The sequence below is a fragment of the Polypterus senegalus genome, chromosome 11 (assembly GCF_016835505.1).
Source record: "Polypterus senegalus isolate Bchr_013 chromosome 11, ASM1683550v1, whole genome shotgun sequence".
In the NCBI taxonomy this organism is placed as follows: Eukaryota; Metazoa; Chordata; class Cladistia; order Polypteriformes; family Polypteridae; genus Polypterus; species Polypterus senegalus.
In genome coordinates, this window is record NC_053164.1 from 123,741,797 (window position 1) to 123,757,675 (window position 15,879).

General features: G+C 37.8%; 1 protein-coding gene across 2 annotated transcripts in view; it reads right to left on the reverse strand.

Annotated features, from left to right (window-relative positions):
- Positions 1-1,235: 1,235 nt before the first annotated feature.
- bmp1a (bone morphogenetic protein 1a) overlaps positions 1,236-15,879 on the reverse strand; it is a 415,384-nt gene continuing 400,740 nt past the window's right edge. For both annotated transcript variants that reach the window (XM_039769599.1, XM_039769597.1), the window contains exons 19-20: positions 8,279-8,529; positions 1,236-2,551 (exon numbers count right to left, since the gene is read on the reverse strand). In XM_039769599.1, coding sequence (XP_039625533.1) covers positions 2,417-2,551; positions 8,279-8,529 — 386 coding nt within the window. In that variant the 3' untranslated portion in view covers positions 1,236-2,416. The remainder of the gene's footprint in view (positions 2,552-8,278; positions 8,530-15,879) is intronic.

The window sequence follows — 15,879 nt, forward strand, 5'->3', positions numbered from 1 at the left end:
AAGCTTGCTGGGCTGAATGGACTGTTCTCATTTCCTAATGCTCCTTGAATTTACAAATTTAAAAAATTAAGGAGAACACTGAGACTTATGCTCCTTGTAAGCTGCATGTTAAGGCCATGCAGCACACTTGAACTGCCATGCAACAATTTATTGCCCATCCCGCACAGCAGCTTGAAACTGCCTCACAGTCATGACTCCTAAAACTCCAAGGGGTGCACCCCTCTTTCTCCATTCTTGTGTTTATGATTTGCAATACTCCTTGAGGGAATCCCCAAGGGTGCCTTGTGCCTACTTTTCGGTCAGCTCATATGTTACTCACACTTTAAATGGGTGCCATTTATTATCTCTGATAACATAAAGCAAAGAGTGTGCCTTTGTTATTCACCTGGCTCTGAAACGTGTAAACTTTAAAAAGTAGCCGCACTAGTACAGTATGCATAGTATAGACCAGTTATGATAGGACCAGAGTTGTTGATCTATGGATTATTTCTGCATGGCAAATATGCACAGTAAAATGTTTCTCACTATCACGGCAGGAAACTGGTATTTGGCATCTAGCTATGATGTGTAAATACCTTAAACACAGGTAATCATGCTTCATTAGAGGCAGTTTCGGATGAAACAAAGAAACTGCCTTTTTAAAACTGATTTACTGAGAAGGACAGAAACCAGCAAAGGCCCAGGACAAGCAAAAGCAATACAAAGGTTCCAGTGCAGGGGCAGTCTAATCTAGCGGTCCAGTTAGTAAGCGCAAAGGGTCCTCAAAAAGAATGGCAATAAAAGCTTCTGCCTACATGAACTCCAATATGATGACAGTTATCCAGTAATCAAGAAGTAACATGCCACTTAACAATCAGAAAATAATTTAATTATGTGCTTAATTTAATCCAGCTCCTTTCACCCATTAATCTAATGTTACCATTATGTTTTCGCCTACAGCTAGGCGTGCCCAATTCAGTGACAACAGCATTGTACATAGCAATGCTCCATATTTCACCATTTAATTACAGATCACAAAACATATCCAACAAGATTAAATCTTTCATCACAATAAATGAACTCATCAACTTGTTTCAACAGGCTACGTTCTTTTGAGTAAAACCTTAACATTCCAAATTACAGCTGGTGACGAATGTTCATTAGACTGATTCTGTAATCTGAGTTCTGGAATGCTGTATTTGATTAATAAAATTAGAAACAAAACAAACCAAATAAAAACACTGAGGTTATGTCAATATTTTTTTTTCTTTTATTAATCAGCTTATTTCTTCATGCGGAAAAAAAAAATACATTATAAGCACCAAAAATCTGTATGGCAATGATGAGGCCATTGTTTCCCCCCTTGTTAGATACAGCACCCTGTTATTGTAACAGATGTATCCCTGGGGAATAGAGAGATTATATTTTTGTTTTCTACCCCCCTTTGTACAATATATAAAAAATGCCAGAAAAATAATTTTCAGTCATTACTGCATAGTGTGCTTTTTGCTATCAATCTGTGGAATGAATTTTAAAAATCCTACCAAGTCACATGGGAGTCCTCCTTGAAAGTAAACAAACATGTCAGGCATGGAAGCCTGTCCAAGAAGCTCAGTCCGGGAGGAATCCAAAAACGTTGTTTAAAATACTGAAACGGTTTGTTTTGCATTATTCTCAAACCCACCATACCCCCTTATTTATGACATTTCACAAGAATCTATGGAGGAGGCAGGGTGGGGTGGAATGGGGCAATGTCTGAAAGTATTAACCCTTTAAAAAATAACTGCATATGTTTCATTTAAAAACTAAACTTGAAATACAGATTTTTCTCCCCTTTTTAATTTATAGACATAAGGAAAGTTCAGAGTACATGTTGCTCCCCCAAAACTGAGAGCGACAAATTCCTATTAAAAAGAAACAAAAAAGAAGTAAAACTTCTCTAAGAGGAGAGGTCGGGCACTTGCCCATTGTCCTTCGCACAAATGAATTTGGTCCACTGCTTACTAAAAGCAAGCAAAAATAAAGAGTTTCAATAACTTGACCCAACACCCCCCATCAATACTACACTCTTTACTAAGAGTACACTCTTTTCAAAAAGGTGCACCTCCCTCCCTCCCTTGGCAGATCCGCACCACAACCATAATAACCACACAATTACAAAAAATGAGAAAAAATAAAAATAAAAACAAAAAAAACATAAAAGCTAAAAACAAGGTCAGGTAACAAATGGCTTTGATCCTTACAGTCTCTGGGAAATTCCCATTTCTGTGTCCCTTCTTTGAGGCTTTTTGCTTTTTATCATTTGTTTCTGTGAAATTCGAGGCGTCCGGGATACGGGCTTGCGTTTTAACTTTCCTCCTCCTTCTCGCCGCTGCGATGCAGTGTGGCTCCGAGATTCCATTCTGCGCCGCATGCCCGCCCTCCCGGAGGCCACGGGTCACTTTCGCATGGTCAGTGTGTCCTGAAATTTGGTGCTGGTGTAGCGCACATGGAAGCCCTTCTTGTTGATAGTATCATCTGAGTGGAATTTTATGAGAATTGTATCTTTGCTGGAGTAAATCTCCTCTGGTGGCTACAAAAGAGAAATTATTTATTAAGAATCATTCAGTTGATCATTTCTGTGGAATAGTGTTTTTGGATCAGCTCATCAGGGCTGAGGGTCCAGAGTCCAAGATTATAAGGATTGATAAAACAAAGAAAGGAAAACCATGAAATTGAGAATGTGAATTGGGGAAAAACAAATAAAGATTTTGGGACAGAAAACACGAGAAGAAGCAAGTAAAATAATTGCAAACATGTAGCAGCAACTGATCCGCAAAGGTTTGTACTATAAATAGCTAGTTACTGAATTGAATGAATGGGCATATCAAAACTGTGGTAATTCTACAAATATTTAGAACATATAACAGTACACTGTGTATCTTATGTACAGTCATGAGAAAATGTAAACCCCATTATTCTTTTTAATATGTGGTCATATTACAATTTAATCTTTATTTAAAGAATATCTATAGATAAAAATGATGTACGTGGGGGAAATAAAACAATGAAAATTTCACTTGGCAATAATTTATCCAACATAAATTGAACAGATATTTCACTTCTGTTTGTGTAAGAAATAAGTACACACTTGGCTCATATTGCACAATTTGGCCAGAACAAATTCAATTTGTTATTTCATAGAACTGTCTGTCTCGATCACCCGGAAAAAACTTTTTCTACTCCTCCATGCAGAATTCTTTCAGCTGTGGTGTGTTTGAGAAAAGTCTTGTGTGCAAAGTCTACTTTAAATTTAAATTCCTCTTCACAGTATCTCACTGGGCTTTTGACTTGGCTTTGGCATTCCAGAAACCTCATTTTCTTTCTTTTCAGCCGTTCCTTGGTGGATTTACTGGTATGTTTAGGGTCACTGTTAGATTCCACTTTCTGTCAGGCTTCGATGGTTTCACATTTTCCTCCAGAACTCTCTGGTACAATGAAGAATTCATAGTGGATTCTATGATGCTGAGCTGGTCAGTCCCTGATGAATGAAAAAGGTTTCAAACAAAAACATTTTCACCAGTTTTTGCTGGTGATAAAATTCTGGGGCTTTAGAGATGAACTTGCTAGGGCTGCCTGGCCTGGGCAAGATATGGAAGTTGTTCTTGTAGAGGATTTTTTTGTACATTGGAAGAGTTGATTTCCAGTTGTTTGGAGATATTTTCAAATCCCTTTCCAGACTCACAGGTATCTATTACCACCCTTCTCAAGGCCTCGGAGAATTCTTTCGATCTAAGAATGGTGAAAACACACACTAAAGCAGCAAAGAGCAAACCAAACTAAATGTATGAGGCTTAAACTAGGTGCAGGCAAGATCCTCTCTAATGATGTTCTGATCATCTGAGTCTGATCTGGTGCACCTGATTCTGCTTTTAGTCATTTAAGGTAGTGATAAATGCAGGGGTGCCCTTACATTTTCTTTTTATTTACGTTTTATTTAAATTGTACAAGTGACTACAAAATGTAAATGTAATGTGATGTTTGCTATATTTCATCACCTTTATCTATAGATACTTTTGCAATAAAAATCAAATAGGTTCACATATTTTAAAAAGGTATGGCATTTCATGGGGTGTGCTTACTTTTTCACATGACTGTATTTATACATATTTTCTTACTTAGTACTCTGGACTTTTGCCCATTTTTCCATCTTCAAACCTAATTAGTCAAATTATAGAGTCGAGCAGGGTTCAAGTCTATCTAGAAAGCATTGAGTGCAAAGAGGCGCTGGATGGCATGCCAGTCAATCAAGGAGCACACTCACACATACATCCACTCTCACTTACGCAGTCTCTGGGATACTGAAAAAAAACCTGCGCCACCCCTGAGAAAATCCTTTCAAAAGTCAGCATGTCCATGCTTTTATTATATCCTGAATCGACTACTGCAATGCTCTAATGGCAGGTGCCCGTTTCTAATCTGTTATCATAGCTCCAGGTTGGTTCAAAGCTCTGTTGCATGAGTCCCTACACAGACTTGCGACAGTGAGTACATAACACCCTTCCTGCTGAGCCTTCACTGGCTCCAAGTGTCTAACAGGATTACATTTAAAGCTTTATAGGTTAGTAATACAGTTTGCACAGGACTTCATCAGTCACATCCTCCATCACTTTCCCCTTCTCTGCCTACAAAGGTCCACTGATTCTGGCAATCTGGTTGTGCCCAAAACTAACCTGTGTTCTATGGGCAACACAGCCTTCAGCACCATAGCACCCTGACATTGGAATAACCGCCCTAAATTAATGAGATCAGCTCAATTCAATTCATTCTTTTAAAAAACAACTTAAACTTGTTTGATCAGGAATGCATTTATATCTTACCCTGACTTTCTGACCCTTCTGTCAGTTTATTTCACTGTCCAGGTGCTCAGGATAATTTGCATGTATATCACAAATGTTATTTATGCTGGGTTTTCTTGTAGGATTTTTATTCTGTTTTATTGTCTCTAATTGCATTTAACATCTAACATGCATTTTTATTACTCCTTAATTTAATATTGTTTTTTGTATCAGTATACTGCTGCTGGATTATGTGAATTTATCTATCTATCTATCTATCTAATTCTAATTCAAAGTTTTATGTTTCCTGTATTTTGTGTTTTACGCAGAATATTATTCGTATCCAATGTTATATATTCCCTATTATTCATTTTTAATTTCGGGGAAGTACTTTGAGCATGGGAAAGTTGCTATAAACATAATTTATGTATTATTAAATGTATATTATATTTATGCATTTTTAATGTATTATTAAACCCACTTATTTCAATACAGGGTTGCATGAGACTATCCTTGAGCAAAAACGTTACAGGAAAACGACGCTAGTTGGAGAGGACATCAGCTCACCTCAGTCTACAATTATGCAAAAATACATACTCAGTCATACAGTGGCAACTTAGAGACCCCCAATTAAACCAACATTTAAATCAGTACATTAGTTTTTACTTTCTAGTTTTGCCAGATGATACAGACTCAATGGCCTAATAAGACAAATTTGACTAAGCTGCTTAATTTGAAGTGCTTCTCAGTAATTCAATTATCTAGCATTGCTTATGTTTAATCAGGTGGTAACTGTATCCCCTTATAGTCAAAATAGAACGCACTTAAAACATTTTATGAAGTAAAGATTCATTCCCTTTGAAATTTAAAAAATGCATAGACATCTAACTGTGTGTAATCTGATGAAAAGCCTAACAGAGACAGACAAAGTATAAAATTGTTACATGCGTATTACTGGGTATTCATTAATTTTCAAAAAAACCTGGGAAGATGGTGCTCCCATCTGTACAGTGGCAAGTTTATTTTAAGAACAGAAGCTACATGCAAAACTCTTGCATGCCAGGAAACATAATGTAAGCAAAGAACATTTCATTTTGAAAACTACTTAAAAGTTGTGTCCGGCTAAGCTCTAAAGCTAGAAATATAGTAAAGAAAGACAGGGATAAGAGATCATGGGAACTTCTGCAACTGATACAACTAATCAGTTTTCATTACACCTAAAATGAGTAATTTTATTACAACTGAGCAAGGGAAAGATCCTCTACAAATAAAATCTACTTTTATATTTACTATTTAGTCCTAATGGAGTTTGATGAAAGGCTGGACACAAGCCTTGTGACCAGTGCAGGAAAGACATATATGGATTCTGCAAAATTATCATTTTACAGATATTTAAAAAAAAAAAACAGCTTTTACACATCTACTGCATACTGTTTTGGGGAACATGAAGAAAAAACATGTGTAGACATTGAGAATGTGTTGATTTTACATTTTGCAGAAAATTTTACCTGAGAAGCTAAAGGAGTCAGATAGCAGTAGTGAGATTTTTCTTCCTCTACTACAGTGCTTCTCAAATAGTGGGAAGGGGGCGCGTTTGACCTCGGGGAACATGCTTTTTTATTTTTCTTTTAAATTTTTTTTGAATTTAGAATGCACTTTAAATCTTTTCTGTTACATTTAATAAAGCTATTCTTTGTTGTAAATTGGTCCATATTTCTTTCTTTTTTTATTCTCTTATACATTAATAAGGATACAGTGTTATGCAGAGGTGTACTTATAACAATTTTATAGACAAATGATACTATTTATAGTCGCGCGGGGGGCGCGAGATGTTTTCTTCTTCCTGGGGGGGCATGACAGAAAATAATTGAGAAGCACTGCTCTACTACAAGTTAACAGAAGGGAAAATCGTCACATTTACAGTGCCTACAAAGAGTATTCACCCCATTCAAAGCTTGAACATTTTATTATTATACAGCATTGAATCACAATGGATTTAATTTGTTCTTTTTTGACATTGATCAAAGGAAAAACAAGACTCTTTAATGCTGAAAGAAAAACACATCTCTGAAAGTGGTCTAAATTAAGAAAGCAATCTTTCCATGTATTACGACTCAATATTGTACAACAACAAAATGTGAAAATTTTGAAAACCATGAATGCTTTTTACAGACACCATATATAACATTTCATGCATGGGCATGGCAGGAAAAATGGTGTTCTAAAAAAATGTGCCATATTCTATCTCAATGCCTTAAAATGAAAAAACTACAAAGGAATACTAAAAAGCCATGTTTCTACATGAACCAAGAAAAACAAAAATTGACTACATGGATGATAAATAATGTATTATATAATAAAACACTAAGGTCTGTTTGTGTCCTTAGAGGAATATGATTGATCAGTTTGACTTTGGTGATGTGATTGAAAGAGGAAGTGTGAATGTTAGACACATGAGGTGGAGAAACAGCATAGGAGGACATTGTGATGTGAAATTTTGCATACAAGTTGATAAATATTTTGTATGTCTTTATTTGTAATTTAGGCAAAGCAATGTAATATTAATGTTACATTAGTGAGAAGCATTCATGTTTACCCCTGCCTTTTAGAAAAGGGTCTCTTTGAATTTTACGATAGAGTTCAAGTGCTTTAAATAAGTGCTATTGGCTCTAAGGGTTGGACAGAAAACCAATAAATTTGCTCACTCCCTCACTCTCTCTCTCACCAAACTAAAGCATGAACCGAAAAGGACAACACAATGAAGAGCACAGCTAGGCAGCCATATTGAGAAGGTATGCGGCCTGTTCTGAAGAAAGCTGATCACAAATGATGCCTTAACTAGAGACATTTTAAGTAACTAACAAGTCTGTGTGTCGCCTCAAACTACACATCAACATTTATCAGGTTGTATGGTTCCCAATATTCAAATGTACTTTGCATATTGTTATTTATGAATATTACCAATACTACATTGTTTAAATTGTAACTTAACTCCTGCTTGTCTTTTACAACACCTAATTGCCTGAGGTTATAGATGTAGGAGGGAAGGTGGGGAGAAGTTATATTCTATAATACCTTATAAACAGTTGTAAGTCTGTGAGATTAGAGGCATTATGACAAAGGCTACTTATTAATAATACAAAAGGGGAAAGTAGAGCAATATATCACACTACCAAGACAAAACAGATGGGAAGTATAAAAGTGGATAGGAGTCAAGAAAGGCGCTTCAAAATTAATGACAAGGTTTGAAAAGCAGGCTTTACAGAAATGCGATTATGTGAAAGCATGCCCATGAACAGACTTTCAGATACACACCAATACAGCAGAAAGGTATATATAGGACAGGTAGCGTGGTTAGTTATAAATAAATCAAAAAATAAATAAATTCTCTGAAGTGATATTCTGTCTTAAAGATTATGCATATGGATGAGAATTTTTGTTACTACAGCAGTCAAAGGCAAACTCATATTTGGATGACGTACCCCAGATCCACAATATCTACCCAGCCTGGGTGCATTGCTGTCCTTGCCATCGTAAAGCTCCATGTAATCATAACCACAGTCTGATTCTTCTTCAATCTCGAATGTCTGGAAGATGAGTTCAACACCATAACCACCTTCAGCAGAGATCACCCACTGGCAATCAGATGCCCCGAGGTAGTTGTTATCACCAAACTGGGCGTGGGAAAAGAGGTCTTTTGTCTTCACTTCAGCCTTCAACTGCCCACCACACTCTAGAAAACATTGGGAATATCAACATCTGTTTAGTATTCATTACACTGATTTAATTACAGTCAGAATATTGAACAGGGGAAACTGTAGAAAATACAGATGGTTTTAAAAAGTGATTAAAATGAACTTTTCTGCAAAAACCTTGCTGATTGTCACCTAGTCATGGTTTGTGTAGAGTAAATCTTTTTATGTGTGATAATAATACTCAGAAAATAAACATAGTAGAGTACACCTTAGCTATATGATCACCTATTACTTATACAGTAACTTATACAGGACTTATGATCACCTATGATCACATATAAATGGCCAGACATATTGATTTTTATTGCATTTTTAATATTATACCTTTTAGTAAAGCAACTATCAACGCACAATTTTGTTCCGTGTTTTTATTTATGATATACAGTACCAAAATTCAGACTTTATTAAAGAATATTAGAAGTAATATGTTGGTGCAAAATTATCAAATATATTCATTTGTCTATTGAATATTCAGTTTCTGAGCATGGGCAGTTGAAGCCTAAGCACCCAACAAGGTGTACAGGGTGAAGTCTTCATTACCCAGTTTTTCGCATTTTATTTGTATTTTACAATTTTGGACTAATGGGCATTCACTTGGTTGTGTAGCTGTAACAAATCAAGTTAGACTTCATTTTATGTATTTAATATTCACACATAGATTTAGCTTGCATATATACAAATATATAAAACTATTAAAGCCTGTAAGATGCTAAATGCTATATGAGCTGAAGCCAAAGCCAAAGCCAAAGCCCAAGTCAAATACAAACATTTAGAGACAGTTACAGCTTATAGTTTAAGATCAAGCACAAAATCTTTTATATAACCAAATACTTATCAGAATATACAGGTTAAAGAAAGAGATAACATGGAACGTTTGAGATAACCTGTGTCATTCAGGATTGACTTTAAAATTCTGCTTATGGTTTATAAAGCCTTAAATAATCTCACCCCATCGTATATATCGGAATGTCTGACACCTTATATTCCAAATCGTAACCTCAGATCCTCAAATGAGTGTCTCCTTAGAATTCCAAGAACAAAACTTAAAAGAAGTGGTGAGGCGGCCTTCTGCTGTTATGCACCTAAAATCTGGAATAGCTTGCCAATAGGAATTCGCCTGCGCCACCTCCACCTACTCAAAGCTTCATGATGCTCCAACAATGATGGATGGATTAAAAGGCAGAACTCTACGTGACCATCTTCATCAAGCCCTTCCGTGAGAACCCTAAATCCAAAGAGGACTGTTTCATTTATGTTAGGTAGAATGCCCAGAGGGGACTGGGTGGTCTCGTGGCCTGGAATCCCTACAGATTTAAATTTTTCTCCAGCCGTCTGGAGTTTTTTTGCTTTTTCTGTCCCCCCTGGCCATTGAACCTTACTCTTATTCGATGTTAATTAATGTTGATTTATTTTGTTTTCTTATTGTCTCTTTTATTTTTCTATTCTTTATTATGTAAAGCACTTTGAGCTACTGTTTGTATGAAAATGTGCTATATAAATAAATGTTGTTGTTGTTGTTGTATAACCAAATTGGTTACTGGACTAATTTTTGTAAATAATACTTGAAAAAGTTGATTAAAAGAACAGTTAACACGTGCTGCTGATCTCTGGCTGGCTGGCTGTTACAATGACTTAACATCAGAGTGCTGTCTTCTTTGAATTCCTCCAGTTTTTTGGATGTTCTGTCAGGTTTTGTGGACACAGCAGGAGAGCCAAGACATTGGCCATAGACAAAAAACTTACCCAAGTTCCTTTTGTACTTTGGGTCTCTTGTTGCAATGATTTGCTGCCTTCGCGTATCTCAAATATTGCTTGTTTCAAGAAATTAAATCATTATTTAGAGTCAAGCTAAGTGATCATTTTTCTAATGTTTGAGTGTTTTGTCCTTTGCTACATGTATGGGTATTTTTTAAGCTGGGGATCAATTTTTCAGGGAGCTCAGTCAATTATCTAAAATACATTCTTCCACCACCAGAAAAATGTATGTACAGTATATGAAGAATGTGCAACAATTTTCAAATTTGCATTGCTGGTGATAACACCCGGATATCTATGCAGTCTTTGCAAGTACACCTCACAGAACAACACAAAACAGTGCAAGGCTGGGCTAAAATTTGGTGATGCACAAGCCAAGTATAAGTTATTCCCACAGTTGATGCTGCCACGTTCAAACAGCTCCCTCACAACAGCCTGTTAAACAAGGCAAAGCTGGATGTTGGTGAAATGTGTGAGAATTGATTATTATACATAAACATGATTTTCACAAATTGATTATATTGAGTGACTTGTGTCCTTGTTAATTGTTAGTTTTTGCCTTTAGAACTCTTAAAAAGCATTTTAATTGAAACCTCTTGATCTGTAACCCAGTTCCTCCTGCTACTTTAGTACAAGAACAACCGGAGACTACAAGTGATTACGCCAAGTGGCTCCTTAAGGCATGGCATCTGGGTCGTGAAGTCGACTTTGAGTGTGGTCCAATTTTTGGGAGACCCCCTTATCTTTTGCTGTACCTAAAGTTTGTGACCATGGTCCTTCTAGGCCTGTGTGCCAGTGCTCTGTGAGGACAGTGCTTTTAGGAATCCCTGAGAACACCAGTGCCAGTGGAACTACAGCTGTGATTTCTGAATTATTATTAAACTAGTCTTTAATGTAGTGAATTGTCTGCAAAACAAATATACATACTTCTCAAAATAATTTAAGTCAATTCAGGAATATTAATTTGCCTAGTTAGGAAGCATAAGTGACTATGAATCAACTTCACCTGCTTTGGCGCAAATGAAAGTGAGAACAGATGCACTGGAGAGGCAACAGTAAGAGAACCTCCAAAAAAGGAAATGGTTTTGCAGGTAATGGCCACAATTGTGCTACCCTTATTATTCCTGACTGATATTATTGAGTTTTATGTTTTGCTAATGTCACTACTGCAGCTGATTTAGGTTGCACAGGTAGTCCAGCTCTTCCGAGATGGCACATCCATACATGCCATTGCAAGTAGGTTTGCTGTATTTCCCAGCACAGTCTCAAGAGCATGGACGAGATGGGCCTTTACATAATGAGAGCTGAACGGGGCCGGAGAAGGGCATCAACTCAGCTGCAGGACTGTTATTTGCTACTTTGTACGAGGAGGAAAAAGAGGAGCACTGCCAGAGCCCTACAAAATGACATCCAAGTGGCCACTTGTATGCATGTTTCTGACTAAATTGTCAGAAACAGACTCCATGAAGGTGGCATGAGGGCCTGATGTCCTCTAGTGGTACCTATGCTAACAGCCCATCACAATGCAGCTTGATTGACAATCACCACAGAATACACAATTAGCAGTTTAACAGTTGGCACCCAGTTCTCTTCACAGATGAGAGCAGGTTCATACAGCGCACATGTGACAGACGTTAAACAGTCTGGAGACGCCATAGTGAACATTATGCAGCCTGGAACATCACCTAAAACAACTGGTTTGTTGGTGGGTGAGTGATGGTCTGGAAAGGTACAACTTGGTGGGTTGCACAGACCTCCACGTGTTAGGCTACGGTACCCTGACTGCTGTTATGTACCGAGATGAAATCCTCAGTGCCACTGTCAGACCTTATGCTGGTGCAGTGAGCCTTGGGTTCCTCCTGTTGCAGGACAATGCCTAGCCTCATGTGACCAGTGCGTAGGCAGTTCCTGAATGACAAAGGCATTTGACTGGCCTGCACATTTCTCACTTCTGAATCCAATTGATAACCTCTGAGGTGTTATGTATCGGTGCATCTGACACCGCCAGGTAGCACCACAGACTGTCCAGGAGTTCACTGGTGCTCTGATCATGGTATAGGACACCATGCCCAGACTTTTGTCGAGAGTGCATAGAGACATATGAAAGCCATACACACTACTGAGTCACATAAGAGTTGTCGTGTTGCTATTCACCCAAGTTGAACCAGCCTGCGATTTAAATTTTTTACTTTTATTTTCAGTGTGATGCTGAATTCAGACCTCAATGGGTTGGTGATTTTGGTTCCCATTGATCGCTGTTACATCAGTTTGTTCTCAATGAATTACACACTATTTATTACATAAGTAAAGATTTTCCACTTGAATATTTCATTCATTGAGATCCAATGTGCGATTCCCTTAATTTTTTTGACCAGTGTATATACTTGCGGAAAGAATAAAATTAAATGGGGTATAAAAGAATCAGTATAAAGTAACTGAGAATTTATGCAGAATGAGAAAATATGAAAGAGAATGTTTAACTGTAGCTACACTTGCAAAGCCAGTACAAATGCAATGATAATTGAAGTCTTTGTTCTTTTCTCGATTTCTGTCTGATTGTTTTTTCAGCCACTCACCCCACCTCTACAGCGTGTGTATGCATGCAGAGCGGCTCCTCTGTCTATAGTTACGTGATGGTACTGTTTTGTGATACAGAGAGGACTGCTTAGTCTATTTAATCCACTTGCTGAAAACCTATGAGTATATTGCGTTCACAAAGTGAAAAATATGTATCTACTGTCAAATTAACAGAGCTCTGAATTAATTTAGAACAAATATTACAATTGGTTTTGAAAATATATACTACTAGCAAAATACCCACGCTTCGCAGCGGAGAAGAAGTGTGTTAAAGAAGTTATGAAAAAAAAGGTAGCATTTTAAAAATAACGTAACGTGATTGTCAATGTAATTGTCATAGGCTTATTTTAGTATTGAGAATGAATCTGATGATTATAAAGTGTTTAATTTATGATTGTAAATGTTGTGTATGAAAAATACACATTTTTAGAATGTAAGGATTTCTTTGTAAACAACACTTGCAGTTCTGCCCTCAGGCTGTAAAATGTCTGCTGAGCTAACTCTTGAGCATGCAAAGTACAGTTGGCCATGTGAGAAGCAATCTTGTGTCAAGTCAATGCCGACCTTTTTTAGAGTCTGGCCCTGTGACTCATTTATTGTCATAGCGAAGCAGACCCTTACTGGAAATTGGAGGCGTTTGAACTGGAATGGGAGGTCAGAGGGTATGAGCCTGTTTCAGTGAAGACAGTTGCCTCAATGAGGTTCTTGTGCAGAGATTTGATGTAAAGCCTGGTGCCATTACAAAGTTTTGGTGGTTGTAAGTTTCGTAGTAAAGTCGGTGAGTAAACGATAAGGCAGGAGTCACCAGCAGGCAGACGTGAAGCAAGGCGAACAATAACAGGCTTGAAGTGGTGGAGTAAAGAAGAAGGGAGCAGTGAGCACGAACAGCTGAGGACAGTAAGGAAGCGAGTGAGGAGGCACATGAGCACGGGATGTCGTTAATGTATACAGGTAGGGAGCCAACCACGTGGTAGGTGTGTGGACAGCGGCCGTGTGGAAAAAGGAAGGCAGACCGGGGGCGGCCCTTGGGTGTGAAATAAATCCTATTTTAGTGGAAATAAGAAATGAAACCGCCAAACGGAGAGCTCAGTTCCTAAACTTCCTTATGCGTAATGGTGAGAACTGCCAAAAAGAAGACGTTATTTTCAAAAGTTAATTACGGGACACAACACGAAATGAAACATACTTAACATTTGTAAGTACAGTGTAAAGGATGTGCATGGGAAAATTAGAAGTAGCAGAAATAGTAAGGAGGGGTTTCCCCTATCTATATATACAGTTTAGGGGGTACACCCGTTTCCCCTCCTTGGGTGTTGTAATAGGACATGAAACATACCTAACTTTTATAAGTACACTACAAGGAATGAGCACGCAAAAGTTCAGCTTCCCACATATATGGAAAGTGGGAGAATTTGTGACGAGTCAGTGAGGGCTTTGCCTTTTATATGTGTAGATAGCGAAATACCCGCACTTCACAGCAGACAAGTAGTGTGTTAAAGAAGTTATGAAAAAGAAAAGGAAACATTTTAAAAATAACATAGCCAGCAGTAAAGCAAGTTAGACTCCGTAATAAGGAGGGTTGGGTGTACGTAGAAGGGGTGCATGCTAACCTAAAAGGGATATTCGGAGCACACGGCTTTACTTGTCTGTTGTTGAGTGGGTGTCGGCCATGGATGGACGCTAACACTGAGTCACCCGGGTGAGACGGACTTCATTCTTTAATAAAGGAACTGTCGCCGAGCCGGTGAGACCACTTCTTTACATGTAAATTAAGTCAACATGTCCACGGCGCACATCAGGATTGGTCGCTGGATTCACTGCAGACTTCCCAGGCCGTGTGATTATAAACTTTTAAAAGAAAGTTCAGAGAAAGGACTGGGGAACGTGTGGGGATTGTGTGTGTCTCGGTGTCTAATTTATATGAGTATATAGTTGTAATATAGGCTAAGTACATGTGAATACTGTATATTTGCGCCATTTATAAATAAGAGATTCTTTCGGTTTCTTTACCTTGCTTTCTTTCTTTCCTGCTTTCTTGCATTCTTTTGTTTTCGGCAGCGTCTCTATGAAGTTGTCGATTTGCCTGCAAGTATTTAGTGACACCATGTCTATTAACTTGTGGATTTTTCTGCGAGTATTTAGCGACAGCGTGACAAAGTTGTTTCCGTCTAGCTGCATCAGAAAATGTACCACGACGTCTGACACGCCTCCTTTTTTACTGTGACCTCACAACTTGGATTGCTGCTGACAGATGGCCTTATATGGGCAGGCAGTCAATTACGTGGGTGGCGTGGGGATGGAGAACACATTATAGGCAGGCAGCCAACTACGTGGTAGGTGTGGTGATGGGGGACACAACTCCACCTCACACGGCGACCGAGCTGCAGGCTATAGCCGTATATATGTACGTATGTAGGATTCAGTTATGACCGTTACGCGTAGAATTTCTAAATGAAACCTGCTTAACTTTTGTAAGTAAGCTGTAAGGATTAAGCCTGCCACATTTCAGCCTTCTACCTACACGGGAAGTTGAAGAATTAGTGATGAGTGAGTGAGTCAGTCAGGGCTTTGCCTTTTATTAGTATAGATTTGGTGAAACAAAAACGTCTCCAGGATTGTTTTATATCATTTTTATGAGTTTAAGGCATCTTCTTATAGAGCTCTGGCCAAGCTCTATGAAAAAAAAAGCATAAAGTACACATGAGACAAATATTCCCTAAAAACAAAAGGTTGTACTGCAATCTGTGAAATGTGTGTGTGCTCTTGCAATCATGTTAAGTATGCATAGGGAGCTTGCTCAGTTAGCTAATTTGGGATGAAAGTATTTGGATATATTATGTTGACAGTGTTAAAGAGGTAAAGTGTGCTGTATAACTTAAAAGTAAGGAAAGTTTTTAGGAAATTAAATTAAATAATTTGACGTGGCAACTTTTCAATACTGCAAGCTTTTTAACCACTTTATTGCATAGGGTATAGGGTAAGGGGTAAATGGGAAT